This window comes from Rousettus aegyptiacus, unplaced genomic scaffold (assembly GCF_014176215.1).
Source record: "Rousettus aegyptiacus isolate mRouAeg1 unplaced genomic scaffold, mRouAeg1.p scaffold_m13_p_14, whole genome shotgun sequence".
Lineage (NCBI taxonomy): Eukaryota > Metazoa > Chordata > Mammalia > Chiroptera > Pteropodidae > Rousettus > Rousettus aegyptiacus.
In genome coordinates, this window is record NW_023416289.1 from 2,906,123 (window position 1) to 2,930,484 (window position 24,362).

At 63.5% G+C, this 24,362-nt stretch overlaps 1 protein-coding gene across 12 annotated transcripts in view; it reads right to left on the reverse strand.

Moving 5' to 3' along the window:
* Positions 1-6,709: 6,709 nt before the first annotated feature.
* The window catches only part of ZNF423 (zinc finger protein 423), a 262,390-nt gene continuing 244,737 nt past the window's right edge, over positions 6,710-24,362 (reverse strand). For all 12 annotated transcript variants that reach the window (XM_036231242.1, XM_036231243.1, XM_016147610.2 and 9 more), the window contains one exon: positions 6,710-7,416. In XM_036231242.1, coding sequence (XP_036087135.1) covers positions 7,387-7,416 — 30 coding nt within the window. In that variant the 3' untranslated portion in view covers positions 6,710-7,386. The remainder of the gene's footprint in view (positions 7,417-24,362) is intronic.

Sequence of the window (24,362 nt, forward strand, 5' to 3'; positions counted from 1 at the left end):
GCGGCCAGAGCAGGTGTAAATTATGCATAGCTATTTCTGGAAACTTCTCAGATTTCTCAAGAGAGAGAAATTAATTTGCCTGTTTGGGCAAATAACACCATTTTTTTTTTCCCTGCTTAAGGTCATTTTGTTAAAATAAAATTGATTAACGTTCTCTTTAAAGTTTAAGTAGAAACTGCTCAAACATATTTTCATGCACAGAAGCACGGTTTGCGCCCTTCAGTAATTAATAACCACAAATAAGAGCGCGCGGCGCGTGGCGCTCAGCCGCGGGCCCCGGGCGCGGGGCGGGCCGGCGCGCAGTCGGGCCAATCCGGGCTCGGGGCCGCGAGGGGGCGGGCCGCGCCGCCACCGCCACCGCCTCCGCGTCCGGGTCTCCGCCCTGGCCTGTGCTGACCCCTGTGCCGACCCGCGCTGGGGAACCGGCGGCCCCGGCTCCGCCCCGCCTCGAGGTCTCCCTGGCAAGGCGGAGCCCGGGACCGGCAGCTGGACTCCGCCGCAGCGACCCGGCTCCCAGGAGCCACGGTTTCTTCGGCGCTGCGCCCCCCCCCCCCACCCGTGCTGCTGGCCGCGGGGGTTAGAGTGGGAGCTCGGGCAGGTCACCCTGCCCCTCTCTGCCTCGGTTTCCTCGTCTGTAAAAAGGGGTATCGGTACCCACGTGGTACTGCTTTTGTGCGGCCCGCGGAGGTAATACCTGCGGGGTGCTGAGAATAACAGTGAGTGCTCAGATGTGAGTTAACATGGTTGGTCTTGTTTCGACTTCCCAACAACTCTGTGATGTGAAATAAGCACTATCTCTTCTTCTCATTTTACCAATGAAAATACCGATGCTCAGGAGGTCGAGTGGCTTGCTTGAGGTCACACAGCTGATAAGTGATAGAGCTGAGGTCAATCCTGGTCTGACATACTCCACAGCAGTGGTCCCCAACCTTTGTGGCACCAGGGACCGGCCCTCCTCTGAGACTCTAACGCCTGATGCTCTGAGGCGGAGCTGAGGCGGCTGCAGGTGCAGATGGAGCTTCGCCCGGTCACCTCCTGCTGCGCAGCCCGGTTCCTAACAGGCCATGGACTGGTACTGGTCTGTGGCCTGGGGGTTGGGGACACCTGTTCCACAGCTTTTAGGCCACAAGATATTTTGATATACACACTTAGCTTCCCTGAGGGCTTTTCGTCATTTATTTACTTTTATACGTGTTTTCTGGATACCTTCGGTAAATGTTTATCTGCTCCAGGTTCCTTGCAGGATGCTGGATATGCCCAGATTTACTAAGAGTCAGGCTCTGCCCTCAAAGAGATTACAGTCAGGGCTGGGCAGAGGGGAGGTGACAAGAGTCTGTGGCATTAGTCATTATTAGCGCCAGTTTGCCAACCTTGCTCCTTCTTACTTCTTCCTAGCACGTGGCAGGATTGTACTTCCTGGCTCCTTGTGGTAGGATGGGACCATGTGACAACTGCCAGTCAATGAGTTGTGAGTTGAAGTGCTGAGTGTGTGTGTATGTGTGAGAAAGATAGAGAGAGAGAGAGAGAGAGAGAGAGAGAGAGAGAAAGAGAGAGAGAAAGTCCCAGGCAAGTGCACATAGTTGCCAGTGTGAGACCCTCCCAAGTTCTCTCTTCCCCTCTGGCCTGGACATTGGCCACATTTATCATGGCCACTGCTCCCTGAGTGAATGTGAAGAAGAAAGCCCCCTGGAGGTCCAAGATGGCCATGTAATACCAGCGATAAATAAACCTTGTTGTGTTAAGCCACTACAACTTGGGGCCTTTTGTTACTGTGCCATAACCTAGCCTATCCTGACTGATACACAGTCCTAGAGACAGAAAATTATAAAAGTGTATAGATGCCCCGTGATGCACAGGGATCATCAAAGTTCTTTTCAGAACTCTTTACCTGACTGTGGGGCTCAGAGCAGGTTGCCCGGAGGCTGAATATGGCCAAGTCTAGGATGAAAGAGTAAGGCCCTCACCTCAGGCAAAAAATTTAAGTGAATGCCAAAAAACTCAGGATAACATTTTAATGCAATGTTTTAAAAATCAAAATTAATGCCAAAAAAAAATCTATGATGGACAAAATAGCAAACTTTTAAATACAGACAGGATCCAGGGGGAATTTGCACAACCTCACCTCACTTGCTTTCACCCTAACCCAAGCCTGGCTCGTGCATTAAAACATTGTCTAAAATTTGCAGCCAAGGTGAGTGCTTTGCTCACCTCACCCAGGTCTGTGCCTGAGAACTAGACACCTAAGTTTAATGAGCTTAATGAAGTTCATGAGCTGATTAAACACGGGAGTCATCCAGGTAAAAAGGAAGGGAGAGCATTCGAGGAAGAGGAAACAGTAGGAGCAAAGGCTTGGCGGGAAGGGGCAGGGGTGAGCATGGGAAAACGCAGGCCGCTCGGTGCTTCCGGGAGAGACCAAGCAAGACCGTTGGAAATGCCCAGCCTTGGTTAAGTGTTTTTGCCCATTCCCTGGAATAACATTCACTCCCGCTGAGTGAGTTCTCTCCCATCCCCGGAATCAAAAGCGCCTTGCAGCGTGCAGAATCCTCGGCCGCACTCCTGGCAAGCCTAAGCGAACCGGAATCGCTGTCAATTGTAAAAACGGTGGCCCTGCAAACTTGCTTGGACAGCGGACAAGCACTGGGGAGACAAATGCTTTGAGGATGCCTCTCTCTTTTTCCAAACGTGACATCGAAGCCATCAAGACTAAGCCAGACCACCTCCATTTGCCCATTTCCCAAGCCGTGGCCACGGATGGGATCTATTAATTACCTGGTTTTGCCCTGGGAGAAGAGAAGGTTGCCTTCCAGCTCCGCGGTAGATTAGTTATAGCAACAGCCCCAATTCTCCACCCGCCCCTGAATCCAGCCCTTTGTCCTGGGATTTTGCAGCTCTTCCCACAGAAGGCGGAGCATATTTCTCTACCCTTAGGTCTAAACTAAAGGTGGCTGCGTCGTTGCCTTCGGCCGACGGGACATGAGTGAACGTGACTCACAAGCAGAGGCCTGACATGCTTGCACAGCCGGGCTCGTTCTGCTCTTGCCCTGGGCCAATGCCGAGGACGCGCTCAGCGACCCTGCGGCAGGATGAAACGTGAACGGGGCTGAGGCTGCCCCGGGTTAACCGGCGGCCAGGCAGCCCGGCTCGGATCTGCCACGCTAAGCCCAGCCTAGCCAGGTCCGCCCGACCCGTGTGCTTATGCTCCGAATGGATGTCGACTGCAGTACGTCGCCGGGCTGTCTCTCTCAGACTTCCGGCGTTTTGAACCCTCCCATACCCTTGCCCTGATTCTTCTAATTTGCTCTTACTGTGTCTAAGTTTTAAATTTGCGTTAGTTAAGAATTGGTTCAACTCTAAGAGAAAAACCTAAATAATAATAATAGAGAGTTTATTTTTCTCTCAAGGTCGCAAAGTCGTTGGGGAGCGGGGTGGAGCCGGTACGCATGCGGTGCTGTTGGGGGCACGGGCTCCCCCTCTGCTGTTTCTCCACCCACGGGTGGTTTCCATTCCCACGTGACCTCATGGCTCAAAATGGCTTCGGGGGCTCCAGCTACCGCATCCACATTCCGGCCAGCAGGGAGGGGAAGGGATGTGCTCATTTCTTCTCCTTAAAGGCAGTTCTTCGAATCTGCACATACTGTATTTATATCTATTTATTTCCCACTGACAGAACTGGCATAGCCACCGGATAGTAATATGGCCGCACCTAACTTTCAGTAAGGACAGGGCATATCATCCGAACCTTACCCTCTCCAACGTAACACACGCTCAAAAAAAATCTGAGGGATTTATTAAAGAAAAGGAGGAGACCCAGCAGTCTTTCCTACGCAGCATAATGCCATTTTATTAATAATAGTAATAGTTATTAATCAGTTTGCCCTTCGACAAATAGAAGACGGTCACAGAGGGGTGTCAGGCACCCAAGGGTGAAAGGCAAGACGCCCAAATTACCGTTTCAGCTCTGTCCTGAATTGCGTGACCTTGGCCGAGACTCTGAACTTCCCTTGGCTTCTTTTAAGCCACCTGATGTGGAAACCCGGCCCGACTAGCGATCCCTGAGGACGCGGGCACCTCGGTTGCATCCCGTTCCCGGCCTCCCTCCTTTCCTTCTCTGGGTCTCGTCACTCCCTCTGCAACGCGCCCCCGGACGCGCCCCCGCCTCCAACGCCGCCCCGTTTACCTCGTCCTCTCTATCATGGCGCCTCCGACCGTGCGTGACCGCTAGGTATTTCCTGGCGTGCTCGTTCGTCGGGTTAGGCGGTGGTCACGGGACCGCGAGCTCTGTGAGAGCAGGCACCAATTCGCCTGTCCATCTTCCTATCCTATCCCCGGCACCTGTGTGGTGACCGGCACACAGGATCAGCTCAATAAACATCCGTGGGATGCACGGCCGAGCGGATAGAGGTCGTGGTCCTCTTTACTGGACACCCATGGGTGCGGATCCCGCCCCCGAGAGCACATGCTCTGGGGACTAACAGGACCGGTGGAGTTGAGTGTTACCTACGGCTGGGGGAACTTGAGAAGCTTCTTCCTACGGCAGCTTCTCCATCGAGACCAAAACCCTCGTCGCTGGCTTCCAGACTCTCTAGGCGGGTTCCCAACGACAGGGGCCCGTGGCCCGGGGGTCTGGTCCATTTCTTAGCCTGGGCAAAATTCTTCCACCCACAGAGCCATCAGAAACCGACCGTGTGGGCAAAACACAGCCGCACTGAGCCTTGGGCCCCCAGGAGTCACCTCGCCACTCCGCGTGGCCCGTCTGGACGCCCTCACGCCCCCCGGCTGCACGGTGGCCTCCTGTGTGGCAGGCCCCGCATCGCTGTGCTCCTCGCGATGACCACGCCGCTTCCGGCCTCCCGCCCTTCCGGAGGCGTCGTTTCGTGTAAGCCTCTTAATGACTGTCCACGCTCCCTTAGAACTGAGCAGGAAAGTCGCCCCTCCCAGCTCCAAACCTTTTTGACTGAAAGTGGGGGGAGGGGTCGTCCTCGAAGCACAGGTTTCTAGGCCCACACCACCCCCACCCCCAATACTGCCTGATGGTGACAAATGCAGTCCCGGGAAGGGCCTTCGAGGCCCCTTTACGACCCCCTCCCCGCAAGAAGTCACGAGGGGCTCCCAGTGGAAGGGGCGGGGGCAGAGGCAGCCCGAGAACAATGGGGCCGAGCGAGGGGGGGTCGATGGGGTTCCCCGGCTGCCTCGCCACGCCGTAAACCTCATTACCTCGCCGTCCCCTAGGCCGCCTCTCTCCTCGTCGCTGCGGATTCCCACATGGCGAGAAAAGCTCTTAAACCCCCCGCTGTATTTTTAATGGGGGCAGCGACTAATTTAGCCCTACGCCACCAACCGTCAAATCAAATCTTCTATTGGTACTTACTGAGGACTCACCTGGGCTCCACGGGGTTCGGGATAAATCTGGGCTGGAGGGGGCCCAGAGATAGCGCTCTGGGAAGCCTGGGGCTCGCTGGTCCTGTCCCCAGGCTCGGCGCTGTCCCAGGCAGGCTTGGATGCAGGGCGGCCGAAACCCGGCCGCGGCCACGCTTGGAGGAGCACCGATGCCTACCCCAAGATCTTCCTCTAAAACGGCCACATCTCCGGGGGGCTAAAAAGCGCAGTTCACTGCCTTCGGCTTCTGGGAGGCGAGACTTACAAGGGCGACCGCTCCATCTGTCCAACACTGGCAGGAGCTCGCTTTATGATTTTGGGGTGTAAAATGCTTTTTGGAAAACAAAACCCCCCACCCGTGTGAGAACGTCACACGAAGTGGCAGAAAGGGGAACTCTTAGAGGTCACCAGAAGCCCCTGGATACGGGAATCAGAAGATGCTGGGGATAATTGCTCCAAATTCCACGCCCGTGACTTAGTATTACATTGTAATTAGGTGCACTCTGTCTGCCTGTTTCATTTCCGCTCTGCAGAGGGTAATAACCAATTTTCTTGCCCCTTGTGAAAAGTTAACAAGGAAGGGCTTCCCCGCGCGAGTCTGAGGCCCCGGCCCCTGACTGGCAAGTCAGCAGAGCAGCAGCATGCTGGAGGTGTGGAAGGCCGGCCTCGTGGGAGGCTGCGGCTGCCGGGCGGGCTCTGAGGGGCCAGCAGGGCCAGGGGGACCCGGGGAAAGCAAGGCACCAACCGTGTGAAGTGTCAGGAGACAGCCGCCCCACCCGAGTCCCGGACTTGGCAGGATGTCTCTGCATTTCCACACCCGCCGGTCTCTGTGATGTGGGGAACCTGTGGCCCCCAGCTCCTGCCATGTCCCCACGCCCTGGCCACAACCAGAATCCAGGAGTGCCCGGAGCCCTGGTGCACGGAGGGTAAGCACGTGACCCCCTCATCCGGCACGCGCGAGAGCCATTTCTCGGGGGAAGAACAAGAAATAAAGTGGATAAATAAGCATGAGCCACAAACCTCCTCTGTGGCCTTGGGAAAGCTGCCCACTTACCCCTGGGCCTCAGTCCCCATGTCCACAAGAGAAGACCAGAGTATTTCACGGTCAAGGACTCTCTGCTCTGACCTCTGTGACCACTGCCAGCTCATCCAGGCTGTGAGCGAGCACAAGGTCACCACACATCTCTTCCAAGGGACGCTGGGTCTGCTGTGTGCTGGTCCCCATGGCCCGTGCCATCCCATGGGACTCACAGAGGACACCGCTCATGAGTGACTGACGACGGCCCCGACAGCCCCAGGCGGGGGAGGAGAGAACCAGGCAGCCAGACGCTGATCGCGTGGATCCCCTTTATTGAACTGTACTAGTTACTGCAGTCAGATTAAGTCACATTTAAAAGCAGACCATCCAGTTGCACTGAAACCGATTATATTCATTACATAGTTTTAATCACTGTCCGGTGAACTGGCAAATCCAATCAAAGCATTAGTCTTTAATTAAAAAATTAAAAGGAAATATTCAGACAATAGCCGAGCAATCACATCACGATGCACAATTACCTAGAATTGCAATTAAAAAGTAGTTAACCGAAGGGGGGAAAGAAAAACAAGAAAAAACAAAACAAAACGAAAAAAAATAGAAAGAAGCAAAGGGGGAAAAAAATCACACTAATCCTTTTTTTTAAAAACTATCAATATAATACATGAAGGAACAAAGGACAATAGCCTCAAAAAGCGGGTTTCTCTAACTCTAGAAATGTCGTCTGCGGCAGAAAGTCTAAAAGCACACTAGCCGTAGCAGGACAATAAAAAATACTGAGCATGGAATACTTTTAATCTCTGCCATTAATATTCATTTCCAGCTGCTCATAATAGCAGCGCCTCATGGCCAAATCATTAGAGTTTTACATCTGGGTTGCAAATGACACTTTGATTGGATGTAATGTTCAAATGGCCCTCCCCACGGCGTCTCCGGCAAGCCTTCTGCGGAGAGGTGTCCTGTCGCGCGGTCCCTCACTGTGCGTGCTGGCTCATCGTGTGGTTCTGCAAAGGCGGAGAGAGGAGACACGCGTGAGAGCAGAAGGGGGCGCGTCCCCTCCCGCTCCGCGCACGCGCACGCGCAGCGAAGCCGCAGCGAAGCGTGGCGATCGCGCCCCCAACGAAACGCCGTCGGGAAAGCGCGCCCCGGGGACGCGGCTGCCCAGAGGCCGCGCCGCCGCGGGGCGTGGGCTTCGGTGCCTGCTGCTGGGCCTCCTGGAAATGGTCGGAACGGACAGCGTCCCGGTTCGTCTCTCCGCCTCCCTTCTGCTCTGGCGACGAGCAGGAAATCACGTCTAAGCGCCCGCAGGCTTCGCCTGGGTCCGCTGCTCGGTCCTTCCCCGGGGCTGCGCTGCGCCCTGCGGAGGGTCACGGCCCACGCGCCACCACGCGCTACGGCCAAGACGCCCCCGAGGGGCGCAGACGCGCTGCGGCCGTGGGCCCGGCTGTGCTCGGCCCGGGCAGCGGACGGTCGCCCAGCGGGGAGGCCGCCCGCCCGGTCGGTCACGGGAACCTTCTCCGGCCAGAAGGCCGCGGTACAGTTTGGCCAAATCCGCCTGGGACTCCAGTCCCCAGGCCACCCTCTGGCCAGAAGCCCGTCCCGCCAGGGCTGTGGGGCCCGCTGAGCGCCCAGCAGTGCTGATCTGTGTCCCCGGGAGCCGGTGGCCGGGGCTGGGCGTGGGATCTGCTGTCTAATCTGAAGGCAGCCTTCCTGCTTTCCAGGGCTCCTGTTCTAAGGCCCATCTGAAAGCCTCGGGCGGCGTTCCACCTCGTGACACCTGGAGGTACGAAGTAAACGCACCTGGAGCAGAGGCGCCCTGCTTGGGGGCAGCACAAGACGCCTGTCACCTGGAGCAGCTTCTCAGGGATGCCCCTGCCTCACAGACCTGGGTGCCCAGCTGCGGCAGCCCCGGCCTGCAGCTCTGTCTGTGACCACCAGGGGTCAGACATGGCACCGCAGCTCTTCCCTGGGGTCCAGGTGCAGGCTGCAAGGGCCCTAAGAGGATGCCCCATGCCCGAGGCCTTGCCGGGAGGCCTGCACCACCCCCAGCCCCTGTCAGGGACCCTGTGGCAGCCCCGTCCCACTGTAGACACTGCTGCTGGCCACCTCCTCGGGCTCTTGGGTGCAGGCCACATGGCTGGTGCTTGGCGAGCCCGTGCGCTGTGTGCTCTTACAGGTAAATTTCTTTCACTGCTCACACCAGCCTTACAAGGTAGGACTCGGTAAGAGGAGGAAATGAGGCCCAATTACTGGCCCAAAGCCACCCAGCTAGGAAGCAGGACAGCCTGGATCAGACAACTGGAATCCAGGGGGACCAGAGTTTGGGCAAGAAGGCAGGCTTGCCAACACCCCCGCACCCCATGGACCCCGCCTTCCGCAGAGCACCCCTACTCCACAGCAGACAGGAGCACAGACTCTGCCAGCATGGTCTGGCCCCTCAGTGGGGATACTGTGGGTCCAGGGGCACAAGGCAGGTTGTCTTGAGGCCACAGATGGGCTGCAGTGGTTTCCATGGGAACACCCACCCTCCAGCCAAGGCACCTCTCCCTGTGCCTGTGCAGGCACAGCCGGCCAGTCCTGCGGGGAGCCAAACCCACCCTCCATCAAACCATCCTCTTAGCTTCGAGCCTTTACCGATGCACCTCCCGCCTCCTCTCTCCTGACCAAGCCACTCTTGAGGTTGTCTGGGCACACAGTGGCCCCTTGAGGCACCCACCTCCCACTCATCCGTGTACCCCCCGAGTGCAAGACCGGCCTCCGCTGAGCTGCGGGCAGGGGGCATCGCATCCTTTCTTGCAATGCCCGGCACGGCTGCCCAGGAAGGCCTTGAGGTCTCCCTGACCGGCCTTGCCAGTGGCCCGTCTAACAGTGCATCGTGGTGCGTGCTCGGGGGGTGGTCAGACCGTGTTTATCGTGAGGGGCTGGGGGGCAGGGAGAGAGGGATGTCAGGAAGACACACGTGTAACTCTCCCGTGCTCAGGGCTTGGCACCAAGTCGACGCTGAGTAAATGTTTTTGAATGAACCGCGGGAGGAGCAGGCGGATGTGTCGGTTGTGGGACGCAGGCCAGGGGCGCGGGCGCGCCGCGTGCAGGGCACCGCGGACACACAGCTCCGGGGACTGGGTCGAGCCTGGCGAATGCAGGCGCCGGCGGGCGATCCCGGCACGGAAGTCACGGGGGGGCTGGGAGGTTACGCTGTGGACAGCGGGGGCCCTGGACGGCCCCGAATGTGGCCTTTGTTCCACAGGCAGCAGAAAGCCAGAGACGACGTTTCATCCCCACGGGATCCTCAGGGACCACCCACCACCAACGTGGGGACAGGGCAGTGTCGGGCTCTCTGGGTAATGAAGCAGCCGCTTGCCAGGATGCAAAAAACAGGGCCAGGGTGACACACGCCGTCCAGACAGGCTTCTGCAGGGGCCCGCTGGGGCAGAAACCCCGCAGGCAGAGCCTACGCCTGGGACCCCGGGTAGGAAGACGCGGGGGGGAAGGCCACTTCTCCGGCGCCGGCGACAGCGGGTGCTCTCTGACGGAGCAGAAGCGGGCAGTTCCTCGCTTCGGCTCCCGGAAGAACTTCCGCCAAGAGGGCTCAGAGGCAGAAGGTGAAACCGCCTCCCCGAAGCCCAGGGTGCCACGGCAGATGGGAACGCCGAAGCATGAGGCCCCCGGGGGGCCGGGCCCCAGGACGCGCTCAGCGCTGCATCACTAAGTACCTGCCGGGCGCTGTGCTCTGGGCCGGGCACAGCAGAGGGCAGGGGAAGATGCCAGCTGCGCCCGCCCCCCCGGGGGCCGGAGACGCACAGACACCCAAACGTTCGTGAGGGGTGAACGGTGCAGATGGCGGCCCAGCGAGGGGGGCCGCGGAATGCCACCCCACGGGGGTGTGTGGCGGGGGTGCTGAGAGCCAGGTGCTCGGCTGGGAGGGCAGCATCTCCCCCTGCGGCCGGGGGCGCAGCCCCTGGGAGGGTGCAGGGGGACGTCGGCAGGACTCATCAGTCACGCGGCGCACCTGTGTGCCGGGCGGCCCCGGAGGAGGCGGTGACGGGCCGGCTCAGCGACCCTGGAAGAAGTGCGTGTCCCCCCTGGGCCCCGAGCTTCATCACGCGCCTTCAGGAGCACCTTCTGCCCGGCACGCTTCTCACAGGGGCATTTCGGCGTAATGTCTGTTTCTCTATTTATGCCTGCGCTATATTTAGCCCTTTTCTGAGAAGGAAGAAAATCGTTTTTTAAAGACGCTGCCGACCCCGCTAACGAACACTTCCCAGCAGCAGGAAGGCTGCGGGCGGGAGCCGGGAACCACGGGAAGGTGCCTGCAGGGAGGCCTGGCAAGCACACGGCCCCTCTGCCTGCCAGGGAGACGCAGGTGTGGGCCGAGAAGCAGGTGAGGGAAATAAAACGGGAGACCGGCAGGGGGCGGGTAGCTCTGGTTTTCGGCCGAGATCCAGCCGCCTGGCAGAGTGTGCGCGGCTCCGTGGACCCAGGTTTCTGGCCTGTTCCGGGCACCTCTGCCTGGCGCGCTGGGCCGTCAGCCCCCGGGACTCGAGTCGGGGGTAGCATGCCATCGGTGGCAGGGGTCGGGCCCCAGCCGAGGTCCTGCCGAGCCCCCTCTCCGTGCAAGTCCTCGGCGAGAGCGGCCCAGGCCTCAGCTCCCTTTGTCACACCCGCAGGCTCACGTACATTCACTGGACAGACCTTTGCTGAGTCCCTCCTGGGTGACGGCCATATGCTCGTTGCCGGGCATTGTGGGGCCCAAGCCAGGGCACGTGCCGGGCACAGAGAGCAGGCCCGGAGCACGGCGCCCGTACTGGACCCCCCGCCCAAAGCACCGGCACGCCCCTGAATGGGCCGGCAGGGTCTGGGCGGGGGCCCCGTCTGGGCGCCCAGCCCCGGGAGGCATCCCCGGGCCCTCGCGCTCGGCGTCCCTCATGCGCATGCCGGCGTCCCCTCCCTGGGCCGCATGGGTGTCATTATGACCTGTCCCTCCTGCTTTCCAGCCGCTCTGATGAGAAGAAGCCACCCGTGAAGCCCTGGCCCCCGCCCCGGCCCTCAGCAAGGCCCGCGGTGCCCGCTGCCCGCTGCCCTCGGTGACGAGGTGGCCGAGATGGGCTGAGTGCTGAGCCTGAATCCTGACTCTGCCACTCTCTAGCCATGCGGCCTTGAGCACATTCCCTGACCTTGGGGGCTGGGACGTTCGTACGGGGGTGGAACAGCGCCCCTCTTCCTGAGAGGCCCGAGGACACAGGAGACGAGGGGCATGTGCTTCTCCAGGCCCGGCCGAGAAGCGCGTGGGCCCCCACATCGCGCCCCCGACATCCCTCCTGACGCGCGAGGGGGCCCGGGGCGGAGGGGCCGATCGTCTCCTGCTCATGCTCCCCGCGGCACCGGCCACGGCTCGGGCCGCGCGGAGGTTCGAGGGACTGGCCCACGCGCCTCCCGGCTCCTCCCGGGCTGGCTCGGCCTCGGCGGTGGAACCCGGCACGGCGCTGCCCCCGGAGAAGCAGCCCCCTGACCGGGGAGAAGCAGCCCCCTGACCGAGGCCTCGCCCGTCCTCACAGCCCCCGGGCCACACCCTCGTACCCACGACACATGGCCTTCCCCTCCCCAGGGGACGGAGCGGGGTGCGTGGCGGGGAGAGGCGCCGACCCCCTGGGGAGGGACGTGTGCCCTCGCCCGCTCGCTCCTCACTCGCTCCTCCCACCGCCATTCGCCGAGTCCCGCACTCAGCCCCCCGAGCCAGGCACTGGGCGTGTGGGGCGGGGGGAGGGGGCTCGAGCCCCTCAGAGTCCCAGGGCGAGTGAGGGTGGGAGGCTGGGCTCACGGGCGCTCGCTCTCACGGAGCACCGGGACCGGTCCCACGCCTTGGCCCTCCCGTCCCCGTGGCATAGGAGCACGAGGCCACTTCGCCCCCACGCCCAGCGCCGGCCCCGCCCACCCCACCCAGCTCCGCCTGGTCCCCGCGTCGCCTCTCCCTGGTCCCAGGTCGGGAGTGAGTCCGGTCCAGCCGCTCTCGCCCCACTGCCCACCACTGGGCCACCCGCGGGCGGCTTGGGTCACACGGGCTCTCCTGAGTCTCCGGGAGCCGGCGCCAAGTCCCAGAACCTGCCTCAGCCATGAGATCCGGCTTCCAGGGGAAGAGGCGGACCCCGCGGGCTAACACTGCAGCCCGTCCAAGCTGAGTGGGGCTCCGTTACCCGGCCCCGCGCGGAGGGCAGAGGGCAGAGGGCGGAGAGTGGGGTGCACCTGGCCTCCGCACAGGCTCACGGCCGAGGGAGAGGGTGCGATTTCACACAAAAAGGACTCGTGACCGCGAGACGCTCGGGGGAGAAGCTGGCCTTCCAGCGCCCTTCAGGGATGCGGGGGTCGAGATTTGCCCTGAGGTGTGCATGTGCGTGTGTGCATGTATGTGCATGCGTGCGGGTGTGTGCACGTGTGTGCATGTATGTGCACGTGTGCGGGTGCGGTGCATGTGCGTGCGGTGCATGTGTGTGCGGTGTGTGTGCATGTGTGAGCGTGTGCGTGTGCATGTGCGTGTGTGCATGCGTGTTTGTGCGCACACGTGTGCATGCAGGCGCGCTCAGACCGGCAGGAGAACGGGCCACCCGGGCGACGGCTCGAGTGACAGCGGCCACGACCCCCGGTGACGTCACCTCGTGCTCCCCGTGCGCCACGCACGGCTCTCAGCCCTCCCCCTACGTGGACCCGCGAGGGCCTCAGGGTGAACCCGGGGGGTGCACGCTGTCACTGCCCCCGTTTCGCGGCTGGGAGGACCGAGGCGCGGAGCGCGGGGGCCCGTCCTGCGGCTGGCGATGGTGCCAGGCGCCCCGCGGGCAGCGCCCACGCTGAGCCCCAGCCCTGCTCTGCCCGTGAACCCTGGAAAGCGCGGCGTGGGGGGCGGGCGATGAATCACGCAGCCTGGCAGCAGCCCGGGCCGTGCGCCACGGAGCCGGGCTGGAGAGGAGGGCGAGGCCTCAGCGAGGAGGCTCCTCCATGCCAGACGGGCGGCGCGCTCTTAAATCTGGGCCGAGGGGAGCCATCGAAGGTGTGCGAGCTGTGGAGCCACCCCAGAGGCGAGCAGGAGGGAGGCGCGCACGCCTCCGGCCCTCAGGCTCCCCTTCTCCGTCGGCCTCCGCTCCCCCTGCAGCCCCCGGCAGCCCCGCCTCCCCCTCTGCCGCGCCTCACCTGGGCAGCCCCTCTCCGCTAGTGAGCACTTATTTTTAGAAGCATTTGACAATCGTCCAAGGGTCTGAGACGAACAGATGGCCTGTCTTAAAGGCGCGTATGCTCGCTAGTTTGCACTTCTGACAAACGGTAAGCACACTCAGGAGCACGCCACAAACGACGCTGAGCGAACTCGCAGAACACGATTTAGCTAATGCACGTCGTTAAAATTAGGAGTGACTGATGGCCAGGGTTCCCTCTCAGCGCCTGCCCGGTGACGCGGCGGCTCCCCCAGGAGCCCGGGCTGTGGCGCGAATGCACCCGCTCCCCGCCACGGCCCCCGGCCGGCCGGCCTGCGGCGACCCCAGCAGGGAGAGGCTGGCCGCGTGGAAGCGACGCCCCACCTTGTCCTCAGGGTGCTGAGTGAAGCTGGCGACCCGGCGGCCTGGGACAACGCCCCGGCGTGCGCTCCACTGCACGCGTGTGCGGATGTGCGAGGCGCTCCGTGCCCGCCTGCCAGACACCAGACAGGCTGTCGTCTGCCACTCTGCAGCAGCGGGAAGCGAGCTTCGCACCGCTCAGCCGGGAAGTCTGTCTCTGTTACTCGCGTGAGCCTCAGATCCTCCGGAACGCTGGGCCCGGAGCGGGGCTGCAACTCCCAGGGGGCACAGAGCCAGCTTTGGGGGAGGGGGGCGTTCTGCTGCTTTCCAGCGGTGCCAAGAGCAGGCCCCCAAAGTCACGTGGGGGCAGGCCAAAGGGAGTCGCACGCCCAGACCCCCAAGGGGCCGAGTGCGGGGTTCGCTCATCCTCACTTCTCTAAGCAGCCCCGGTGGGAGGCGAGGGCCCCTCCCTGTGGCACCCAGAATGCAAAAGACCAAAGCAGGTGGCCCGGCTGGCAACCTGTTCCACAGGTGGGAACACGTCTTCCTTCCAGTGAAAAATGCAGGAGAAAATGTTGTGGGGGAAAAAAAAAGGCCGATAAATGCTCGGCGGGGCAGGTTCTGTACGTCTGTGCTTTGAAAACGAAAACCGCCGGAGACGAGAGTGTCGGGAGGTAACTGGGGCTCCCGCGAGGAACGCGGCCCGCGGACCGGCTCCGCTCAGCCGCCCAGCAGGCCAGGGGCCCGTCCTGCCCCGAGGGCTGGCAGACCAGGGGACTCACGCCCCGGGGGCGCTTCGGATGGCGGCGTGGCCGGTACCACAGGCCTCCTCCCCCCACAGCCACGCACACCCCAAACACACACGTGCTCTCTCAGGGACCCCCGGTCCCCACACACGCACGGATACTGCGCTGACCGCGTGCCGCCACGTGGCTCAGGGCCGGCTGGCTGTGCTCCTCGGCTCGCCCGTCTGACTCGCACCCCTGCCAGGGCCCCTCCGAAAGCCCCCGCCTGCTGAGGACCTGGGCTCCCCGGGCTCCCTCACCCCGCACTGGGCAGCTGAGAACATAATGAGCCCGTGAGAGGCAAGGCCGGGTTCTCTCCTCCAAGGGCAGGGACGCGGGGGGCTCTGCTGGTCCTCGGGGTCGCCCCCACACCAGGGAGAGATAACGAGCCCTGTCCGTGGTGCTGACGGCCCCCTGGGACCCGCGCCTGCGCCCCGAGCCGCAACTGCCGTCTTCCGGCTCTGCAAACGGGCCAAGCCCCCTCCTAGCTCGGCCCGCGGGGCAGCCATGCCCGCCGCCCGCCACGCTCCCCGGTGACTCCTGGCCCCCTTCCTGCCCTCGCGGTGGGCGGCCGCCCACACCTGCATCTGTGCAGGGTCGCCCCAGCACCCTCCTTGGCCTGGCTGACCCCCTGACCGCCGCCCTGAGCTCCCTGCTGCCCCTCCAGGGTCAGTGCAAAGCCTGCACCTCTGAAAGCAACGTGTATCCTGCAACGACAGCCGGCGAGCTGTGGTGGCAAAGCGAGGTCCCCACCGACAGGACTGGTGGGGGGGGGAGAAGAACTAGGGGTCCCCCCTCCTCCCTGTCCCTGGCCCCGCCCTGCCCAGGGCAGTTCGGCATTTTTATGAAAAGTGGAGGGATCCTCTGAGGACATGATGCTGAGTGCAACAGGCCAGCCACAGGACAAACCGCTCAGCGTCACCTCCGCGAGGCCCCCCGAGGAGTCACATTCGCAGGTACAGAAGGAGACTGGCGGGTGCCGGGGGCCAGGGGAGGGGGGACGGGCAGTTACGGTTTGGTGGGGGCAGAGTCTCGGTTTTGCAAGATGAAGGGAGGCCCGTGCGTGCTGGTGACGGCTGCACAGCGACGCGGACGGACTCGGCATCGCTGAACAGGTCCCAGAAAACCGGTTCACGTGGTGAATTTCTGGTGCATTTTCATTTTATGCTTTATTTTTGTTTGTATTGATATATTATCATTCGTTTCACACTTATTTATTTGTATATTTTATTACATGTTTGTGTATTGTGTGTATTTCCACCACAATTTTTTAAGAAGGTTGGGGGGGACCCCCCCGGGTGAGGGGGCAGGCGGGGGGCGGGGGGCGCCTCCTACACACGCAGCTCAGGCGCGCGGGGCCTTCCCCGAGCTGCTCCCCTCCCGTCTCTGGTCCCAGGGTCGGAAGTCGGAGGGGGCGCAGGCTGCAGCCTCACTGACGCCTGGGGACGCCTCGCCGGAGGGGAGCAGGCCGCAACGTCCAGGGGACCCGGCACTCGCCAGGTGCTCCCTGGCAGTGGGTTCCAGGCTTCCTCCCCTATGGTCACAGGGCCTCCGCCTCCGCGCCCGAGCCCAGGCCGTCGTCAGCGGCCTGGCTCCCCGGGCCAGGCCGGGGTAGGGCCTCCGCCCGCCTCCAAACCCTGAGCCTGTGTCCTCTCGGCGCTGCGGCCAGAGACGAGGGGCGAGGCGCGGGAGGCGCCCCCACCGACGTCAAACTGTGCCCTGGTAGAAGAATAAGCGGGAGGGGTTTTTCCCTTTAGATTTTCTGAAGTCTTCCCGGCCTTTACAACTTTAAATATTTATTCATTAAAACGTGACGAGAAAACCCGGCCCCGCGCACAGCCATCTCGTTTCACAAGCCAAAAATCAGGACAAATCGCCGACGGCTCGGAGAGAACACTCGGAATCGGGGCTGTCCGGGAAAATCTAGGTCACGCGGTCACTAATTACACGGAACACATGTGTTCGGGTCCCTGGGCGAACCTGGCGCTTTTAGGTTTTATAAATGATGTTTTAAGACTTTGATCATATCCGTTTTCTACCTTCCTCCAAATTTTTCCTAAAAGGAAAACTTTCCTGCATCCTTAAAATTTCTGGGGAATTAACCTGTGCAGGTGGAGAGCTGTGTGGCAGGTATTGAGAGTGGTGCCCCCAGGAAGCCTGTCCCCCTGCCCCCCGAAGTGGCTGCGAGGGCCCACGGGGCCCAGGCTCCCTGGCCCCCGGCTGTGGGGCCAGAGGCTCCGAAGACGGCCCCAATTCGCTGTGATGACTGACTGACGTGTGTGTCTGGCCATCCAGCCTGCCGCGGGGACCGACCACACACAGTTAACGATCGCGGCCGTTCTTGTGTAAACACTCGCTGGTCTGGACAGGAAGTCCAGCCTGGCACAAAGCAAAATGGCGAAGGTGATCCCTGCCGGCCAGAAGGGCAGGACCCCCCAGGCTGCGCGCCCCTCAGGGCTCCTGTCCCCGACAGGGCTGAGGAACACCGCGGCTCCGCCCGCATTGCCTTTACATTCCCTGGCTGTCCCCGTTTTATTGATAAAGAAACTGAGGCTGCGCGAGGCAAAGCAGCCTCCTAAGCCGGCAAGAGGCGGTGCTTGGATTTGAGCCCCCGCGACCGGGTCCCTTCCGGCCGCCCCCCGCTGGCCTGCACTGCCTCTGGGTGCCACCGGAAAGGGCCAACACCCGGGGCCTGCCGCCTGCCCTCGCCCACACCCCAGCACCCGGCGACCCACGTTTCATTGTGTCTGTCTAAAGTCCAGACGGGGACCGAGTGGGGCCACGCTCGCTGTCGACACAGCAAAACGAACTCCTGCCGCCAGGGCCCGCCCCGCACGCCGGCCCCGGCCCGGCCTCTCCCGCGAGTGCGGGCGCGCGGCTGCTCACTGGCGCTCCCGAAATGCCAACTTGCATTTCTCATCATTAATTTCTCTCTAAATGTCATTAGTAATTGTTCCTGCTCGACCGAAGATACAACCCAGGCTTCCGCCGAGAGCGCCCGGTTCGGGGGGGGGGGGGGGGGCACCCCGGCCACGCCGAGCCCTGCGTTCTCGGGGAGGCGGCCGGCCTCGCTCCCCATGGGTCGGGGAGGCAGACGGCCGTAACGAGAGACAAAGCCAGCCGCGCTTTCAACAAAAACCACAGAGAGGCCCGTCACGGCGCTGGGGTCAGCGGTCCCACGCTCAGGCTCTGGGGCCGGGGTTCAGACCCCACCTCGGCCGCGGCACGGCCGTCGCCCCAGCCGCAAAACGGGGGGGAGGAAACAGCACCGGCCTCAGAGGACCGTCCTGAGGATGAAACGGGGCAGTCAGCGCAGGGGGCTCCCCGCCGGGCCTGGGGGTGCCTGCTGATAGCACCGCCCCGGCCAGGGTAGGCCTGGCCCTGCCGCCGACGAGCTGTGTGACGGGGTGCTGTCTGCGAGTGGGGCAGCCACGACTCGACCCCCAACGCCGCCCCCGTGCCCCTCCGTCCCACCAGACAGACACGGCCCGTTGTCCGGGGGAGGACGGGGTGTCTCAGAGAGGTGGCCCCACACCCAGGTCACCGTGACAGCAAGGAGCAACTCTGAGATTCCCCCTGGGCCCCCAAGGCCGGGGCATCCTTCCTGCAGGTTGGCTTTCCTGAGTCTGGGGGAGCAGGGCTTTGTGTGGTGCCAGCCTCTGGGAGTCCCCCACCCCCCCCCAAACAGCACCTGCTGTTCTCAGCACCGTCGTCGTTTCTAAGAAACTGAAGGCATGTGGTCCCAGCCGGGACGGGGCTGGCGCGGGGCTGGGCTCCCGGCTCACACAATGGCTCGCGGCTCCCGGCAGCCCCTCCATGCCATCTGCCGTGATGGCACGGTGCCCCTGAAGCTGGCTGGACCCCTGCCCTGGGGCATGAGTGACAGGCTCCGACGGGCAGACGGGCAGCCTGAGGCCGACTCCAAGTGCCATCTCTGCCTGGAGCCGGGCCTCGGGGGGAGCCCCCCAAGTCCCCAGCTGGGCCTCCGCACGCTTCATCGCTCGGGGGGGCAGGGCCCCGGGGCTCGTGAGGGCCTCTGGACGCAGCCGGGCCCAGGCCCCTCCCGCGCCCACCCCTCCCCTGCTCCCATCTGCGCTGACCATGGCGGCCACCGCGGGTCAGGGCAGGATGGCCATGGGCCCCAGGAACACTGACGCCTCAGAGCCACCCTCTGGAGCTCCTGCCCCCGGAAGGTGAGCCCTGCCCCTAGCACCCCGAGGCCCGCCCTTGGCGGGTTCGAGAGTCATGGGCAGGCCCAGCACCTCGGCCTCGGGGCCAAGAACACACATGGGCCACCCACGGTCATGGCCCCGCGCCTCCGGCCGCTGTGTGACCCCGGGGAGCTTCAGTCCACCCTCCTGTGACACGAACATCGTAGGGTGCCACGTTCCTGGGGTCACCGTGAGGTCTCAAAAGCCTGTGTGTGTGAAGAGGTGGAGTCAGGCTCCTCGCAAGCGCTCAGGGAATGTCGCCTCATTGCGGTGGACAGCCCGGGCCTTCACCCCGGGTCCCGGACGCACGAGACGCGGAGTTGGCGCCCACCCCGGTCTGCCCCAGGAGCAGACCCCACACCGCCCCACGCGGCCCCCCGGGAGGCTCGGCCAGCACCGGGGTGGCAGCAGCAGGGGACACGGGGCGCTGTTATCTATTGCTGGGCAGCAAAGGCCTTGGCCGCCCCCCTCCGGGAGACAGGCCTTGCCCAGACACAGCGGGCAGGGCGCGGAGCCCAGGCCCCCGAGTGCCCCGAGGGCCCGGCCGTGGGGTCCCGTCGTGCCCAGCGGCTGCGTTATATGCAGCCTAGGACAGGAGGCGAGATGCTGGACCACAGTACCGCGTGCGACGCTGCGTGGTCCCTCCGACGCACGATACACGCTCCTCCCGGCCGTCCTCGCCGGCCCACTCTTCCCCTCCCGGCGACACGAGGGACTTGGACCCCGGTGCCCCCAGCTCCTGCACACGTCTAGCACACAATAGGTGCTCAGTGAACACTCGTGGGCCACGCGGAGCAGCATGTCCATGCTCGACGGACTGAACGAATGTGTCGGTGAAGATGGGGACCGAGAGCCCAGGGCAGCCGGGCCATGGTCACGGCGAGGACGACGGTGGCTGATCCCTGCCACGCCCGGACTCCGAGCCAGACCTGGAGCTAACGGGTTTCCAGGTACTGCTGCCTCCCGGGGCCCAAACCTCCGCAAGGAGGGGGCTGTCATTCCCCGCCCCACGGAGGCCCGGAGTGGGCCGGTGACTTGCTCAGGTCAGGGAGTGAAGCCGGGCCGTCCGCCCCACGCTGTGGCCACGGCGCTGCCGGGCCGGGCCCTGGCGTCCTGCCCTGCCGGGAACGGCGGGGACGTGCAAAGTGACCGCTGCCCGAGGCGTGCCACCGTCACCCGCAGGAAAGCGTGTGCTCCACGAGCCTCCCTCGCGTGACTGCCCTTCTCACTGCACCTCACAGAGGAGGACGCCGAGCCCAGGGAGGCGCGGGTGTCGGCGAGGGAAGGCAGCGAGGGAGGGGCGCCTGGCCAGGACGCCGAGGCGAGCAGCAGGGGTGCGGCTGGCGTCCCGGGGCGCCTCCCTCGCACGCCCCGAGGCCACGCCAGCGGGGCCCGCGGTCCCCGTGGCACTGGGTGGCGCGCGCTGGCTGTTAAGCAGGAAGGAGGAAGGCGCGGGTGCTCACGGAGAGCTCAGCCAAAGGGTCGAGTGCTAAGTGCGTGTGCCTAGAGCCCTTCTCGCTTTTAATTATTGTTATAATTATCTGGCCGGACCCGACGGCAGCAGCACCCAAAGGCAAGGGAAGTGGCCACCTGGCCGCCCGTCCGGTGAGGACCGGGAATTCCCGGGATGGCTCTCGGCGTCCACGGCGGGGAGCCCCTCTCCCCGCTTGCGTTCCCTTTATCTTCCTACTTTCTAGGAACTAAAAATAATGGTAAGACACACGGCGATGGGTGAACGGCTGGCTGGACGGCAGGCAGAGGGGGTCTTCGCGCCCCAAAACCTCACGTTCGAGTGGAAACGCGGATGTGGACGTAGTTATTACGATCTGTATTGACAAAGGGAACAGAATTTAAACCCGGGGCCGGCCACACCGAAGGAGGGAGGATGGGCAAAGGGTTCTCAGAGAGGGGACCCACTGAGAGGCGCCCCGAAGCCCAAGGAGAGAAGTCACTCGAGGGGGAGCACCGGCAGGGCCACCGGCGTCCAGGAAGCCGCACCCCGAAGAGTGACGCAAGGAGGGACAGCCATCCGTCCGTCCTGCTCACGCCCTTTCAGACCCGCTGCCCCTGCCCTGTTCCTGAGACACCCCGAGTCTGCCCGTGCCTCTGGGCCTGTCCCGGCTGCTCCCTCTCCTGGAGCAATCCTCCCCCTGCACCTGCCACACCGGCTCCTCCTCGACCCGCAGCACTCAGACCACACGCCGGCCTCCTGAAGACTGATCCGACTTTTCATTCCCGACATTCCCTTACCCTTGTCCCCACGCAAGCACACGCACACACGCACGCCTCCCGCACGGGGCCCCAGGCCCCGCCCGCAGGACCTGGCCCGCCCCAGCGGAAGGGCTGCTCCTCGTGGCCGCTCGGTCGCTGCTCGTTAGAACGCCTCGCCCCGCGTTTAATCGATGACGATCGTTTAGCTGGAAGTGGCGTCGTGAGCCACACACAAGCAAACAGCATGCACTAATCCTTTAAATGCGCCCGCGCGAGGCTGGGCTGGCCACTTTGCCACCACGGGCCCCTCGGGAAGTGCTTCCGGCAGCCGCTTGCTCCGGCGATGCGGGAGTCCAGGTCCCCGGGCGTGCGGCGGCACCCATCGGGCCCGCGGGTGCCGGGAGACCCATTTTCCTGGCTGCGGCTCCCTGGGACAGCACCCGGCAGGTCCCGACAGCCATCGGAGCAGGGCCGGGGCAGCAGCACCGGGAATCCCGAGGTCGTGTGATGTCCCTGTCCGCACGACCGCACTGACCCTTCCTCTCTCGGAGCCTGGCCTGAGCTGGACGCACGCCCTTGCCGGCTGCAGAAGCCTCGCAGGCTCCAGGCGTCAAGCTGCCGTCGAGCGAGCCCGGCCCACGGCCCGGCTCCCACGGGCCAGGCCCCAGGGTGCGCCCACCTGGGCCGCCGCCGGCAGGCTCCTCCGCAGCCCCCGCCGCTGCCGCCTGTGCTACCTGCTTGGCCCAACTACTGAAATAGTCTCCGGGTCCCCTGACGTGAAAGCTTTTTATAGTTCAGCACTGCAGGCCTCATTTAAATCTATTAGCTCATATAAATGGCAATTCGCGTAAACTTCGGAGGGTTTTTGTTTGCCTTGGTGGCCAAGACAATTGGGCTTTGCACGTGGCTCTGCCATTTGCCAGTGATCGCGTAACCTCTGGGGGTCTCAGTTTCCATGTCTGTGAATGGGGCGATGCGTGCCGACTCTGCGGGTTACGTCGAGACAATCCACACAGGATGCGTACAGCAGGTGCGCAGGACGGACCCACGCGGGCGGTGGCTGTCCTATTTCTTTCTTGTCCGGTTTCCGGGGCACTTGCCCACTGTGCCCGAGGCCACACTCCCTCATGCGCTTCCTCAGCGACGGTGAAGAGTGATTCGGGGAGGTGGCAGGGGCCACCCGTGCCCCGTGTCTGGGGGCACAGCGGTGTCCACGGGGACTCAGAAACAGCTGGGCTGCGTGGACAGAGCCCTCCCCGCCCCTCCGGTCGGCTCGCCCCGGCAAGCGGCCCACAGGGCCCCAGGGCTTCGTCCGCCGAGGCCCGAGGCTGGCAATGCACAGCCAACGGCCCTGACATCATTTCGCGCACCCCATCTCAATGTGCACGCCGCGCCCCACCGAGCTTGGGCACAGCAAAGGAATGCAGGGTGCTGAGGAAGGCCGGGGCAGAAGCACCCCCAGATGTGTGAGGAAGGGGGGCTTGAAGCCCCGGCCTCTGCCCTGCCCACCCCGCCTCGCACAGCCCGCCCCGTGCCCCGCGTGGGTCTCCCGTGCCTGTGGCCTTGAGACACGGCTGTAGAGGAAGGAGTCAGTCTCACTTTGTTCCAACCCAGGCCAGAAATCATGAGATCACGGTGAAGTCCTCGTGGAGGGGACCCTACGAATGCCTCCGGCCTTCACATGGCCAGTGCTAACACCACGCCAACAGCAGTGCTAACGGAAACAGCATTGACCGGGCTCTTCGTGGGCGGCGGCCGCGGCGCCGAGGGCCGTCTGCGGCGCAGGGACAGTTAATACCCCATTTTACACGAGGAAACTGAGGCCCACGGCCAGTAAACGATGCAGCAAGACTTCACACACAGAGCTGTTTTCCCCAGGAGGCGCCGCCACACCCTCCGCCCCCCGCCCCCAGGTGCGCTCTGCGTGTGCCCCTCCCCCGACGGGGGCCTCACCGCCCGTCCTTATCCATCTGGAGGCAGACTCCCCGTGCGGTGGACGCGGGCGGCACCTGGTTCGTGCTGACCGGAAGGCTCTAGAACCTGCGGCCTGTTTGCTGGCTGTCGCCGGCAGTCGCTGCTCCTGCATGAGCTGGGCGCTCCTCATGGCTGCGTGTGTGGCCAAATCCCCGCCCCCAGGGCCCGGGTGAAACACCCAGGTGTGTCTGTCTCAGCAGGAATGACGGGGTGTGGCGGTGCCGGCCGCCTCCCCCCGCAGAGGAGCCCAGGAAGTCGGCTGCAGAGGAACACGCTGGAGCCAGGCCGAGGCACGGGGTCGCCGGCGTGATACAGGGACCCTCGGTTCCTGGGGACCGGACGCCGAGAACTCAGCCCCGCCTCCCGCTCTGGGCGTCCAGAGGCCCCCCGTTCACCCCTACCATTGCGGCGGCCATCTCGCCGGAGCCACCGCGGGACGGTGTGGCCCGAGCCGTGACTGTCGGACACCAAAAGCCACGTCCTGCGCGTCTGCCCGTGACCAGACGTCCTGGGGCCTCTGGAGCCGCCGGAGAGCCCGCTCCTCCCGATGGCGCGTGAAAGGCTGGGACATGGCCGCGCCCTCGAGCCCACCGCAGTCCAGCCGGGTCCCCTCCTGGCTCGCAGCCGCTCTCAGGGGGTGTGTGAGTGCGTGTGTGTGTGCGAGCGCGCGTGCGCAAGTTGACATGTCCTGCTCGGCCCTCCCTCCTGCTCCCCCCACGCCCTGCCTCTGGCGGCCGCGCACGCGCTTCCCGTCCCGGTGCTGTCCCGTCCCTCCGGAAGGCCGTGCACACGGGCTCCACCCACCGCACGGCGCCCCCCGCGCGGCTTCTCATGCTCATTCCCGAGCGGTCGTCCATCGTATGTGGGCACCACCTCCGTCCGTCCGTCCGCCCAGCAGCCCAGGGGCAATCGGGGGGCGAAGCCGCCGTCACATCCCTGGGGGTGGTCGTGTGAGCCTGTTTTCCGTCCTCTCGGGTAAAGGCCCGGGAGAGGCACCGTGAGGCTGTCAGCTGAGCACGTCTCTGAGGAGCTCGCGAGCTCCCCTGCCGTGCGGCCGGACGTCGAGCGATTCCTCCAGGGCAGAGGGAATGCTGCGGCCGGCCCTCCACGCCCGGCTTTCCGTTCCCGTTTTGGTCGTTCCCGTCGGCGCACTGCGACTGCATCGCGGCTTCTCGGACGACCGAGGAGAAGCATCCACACGTCTTCGCTGAAGCGCTCGAGTTCTTGGCCC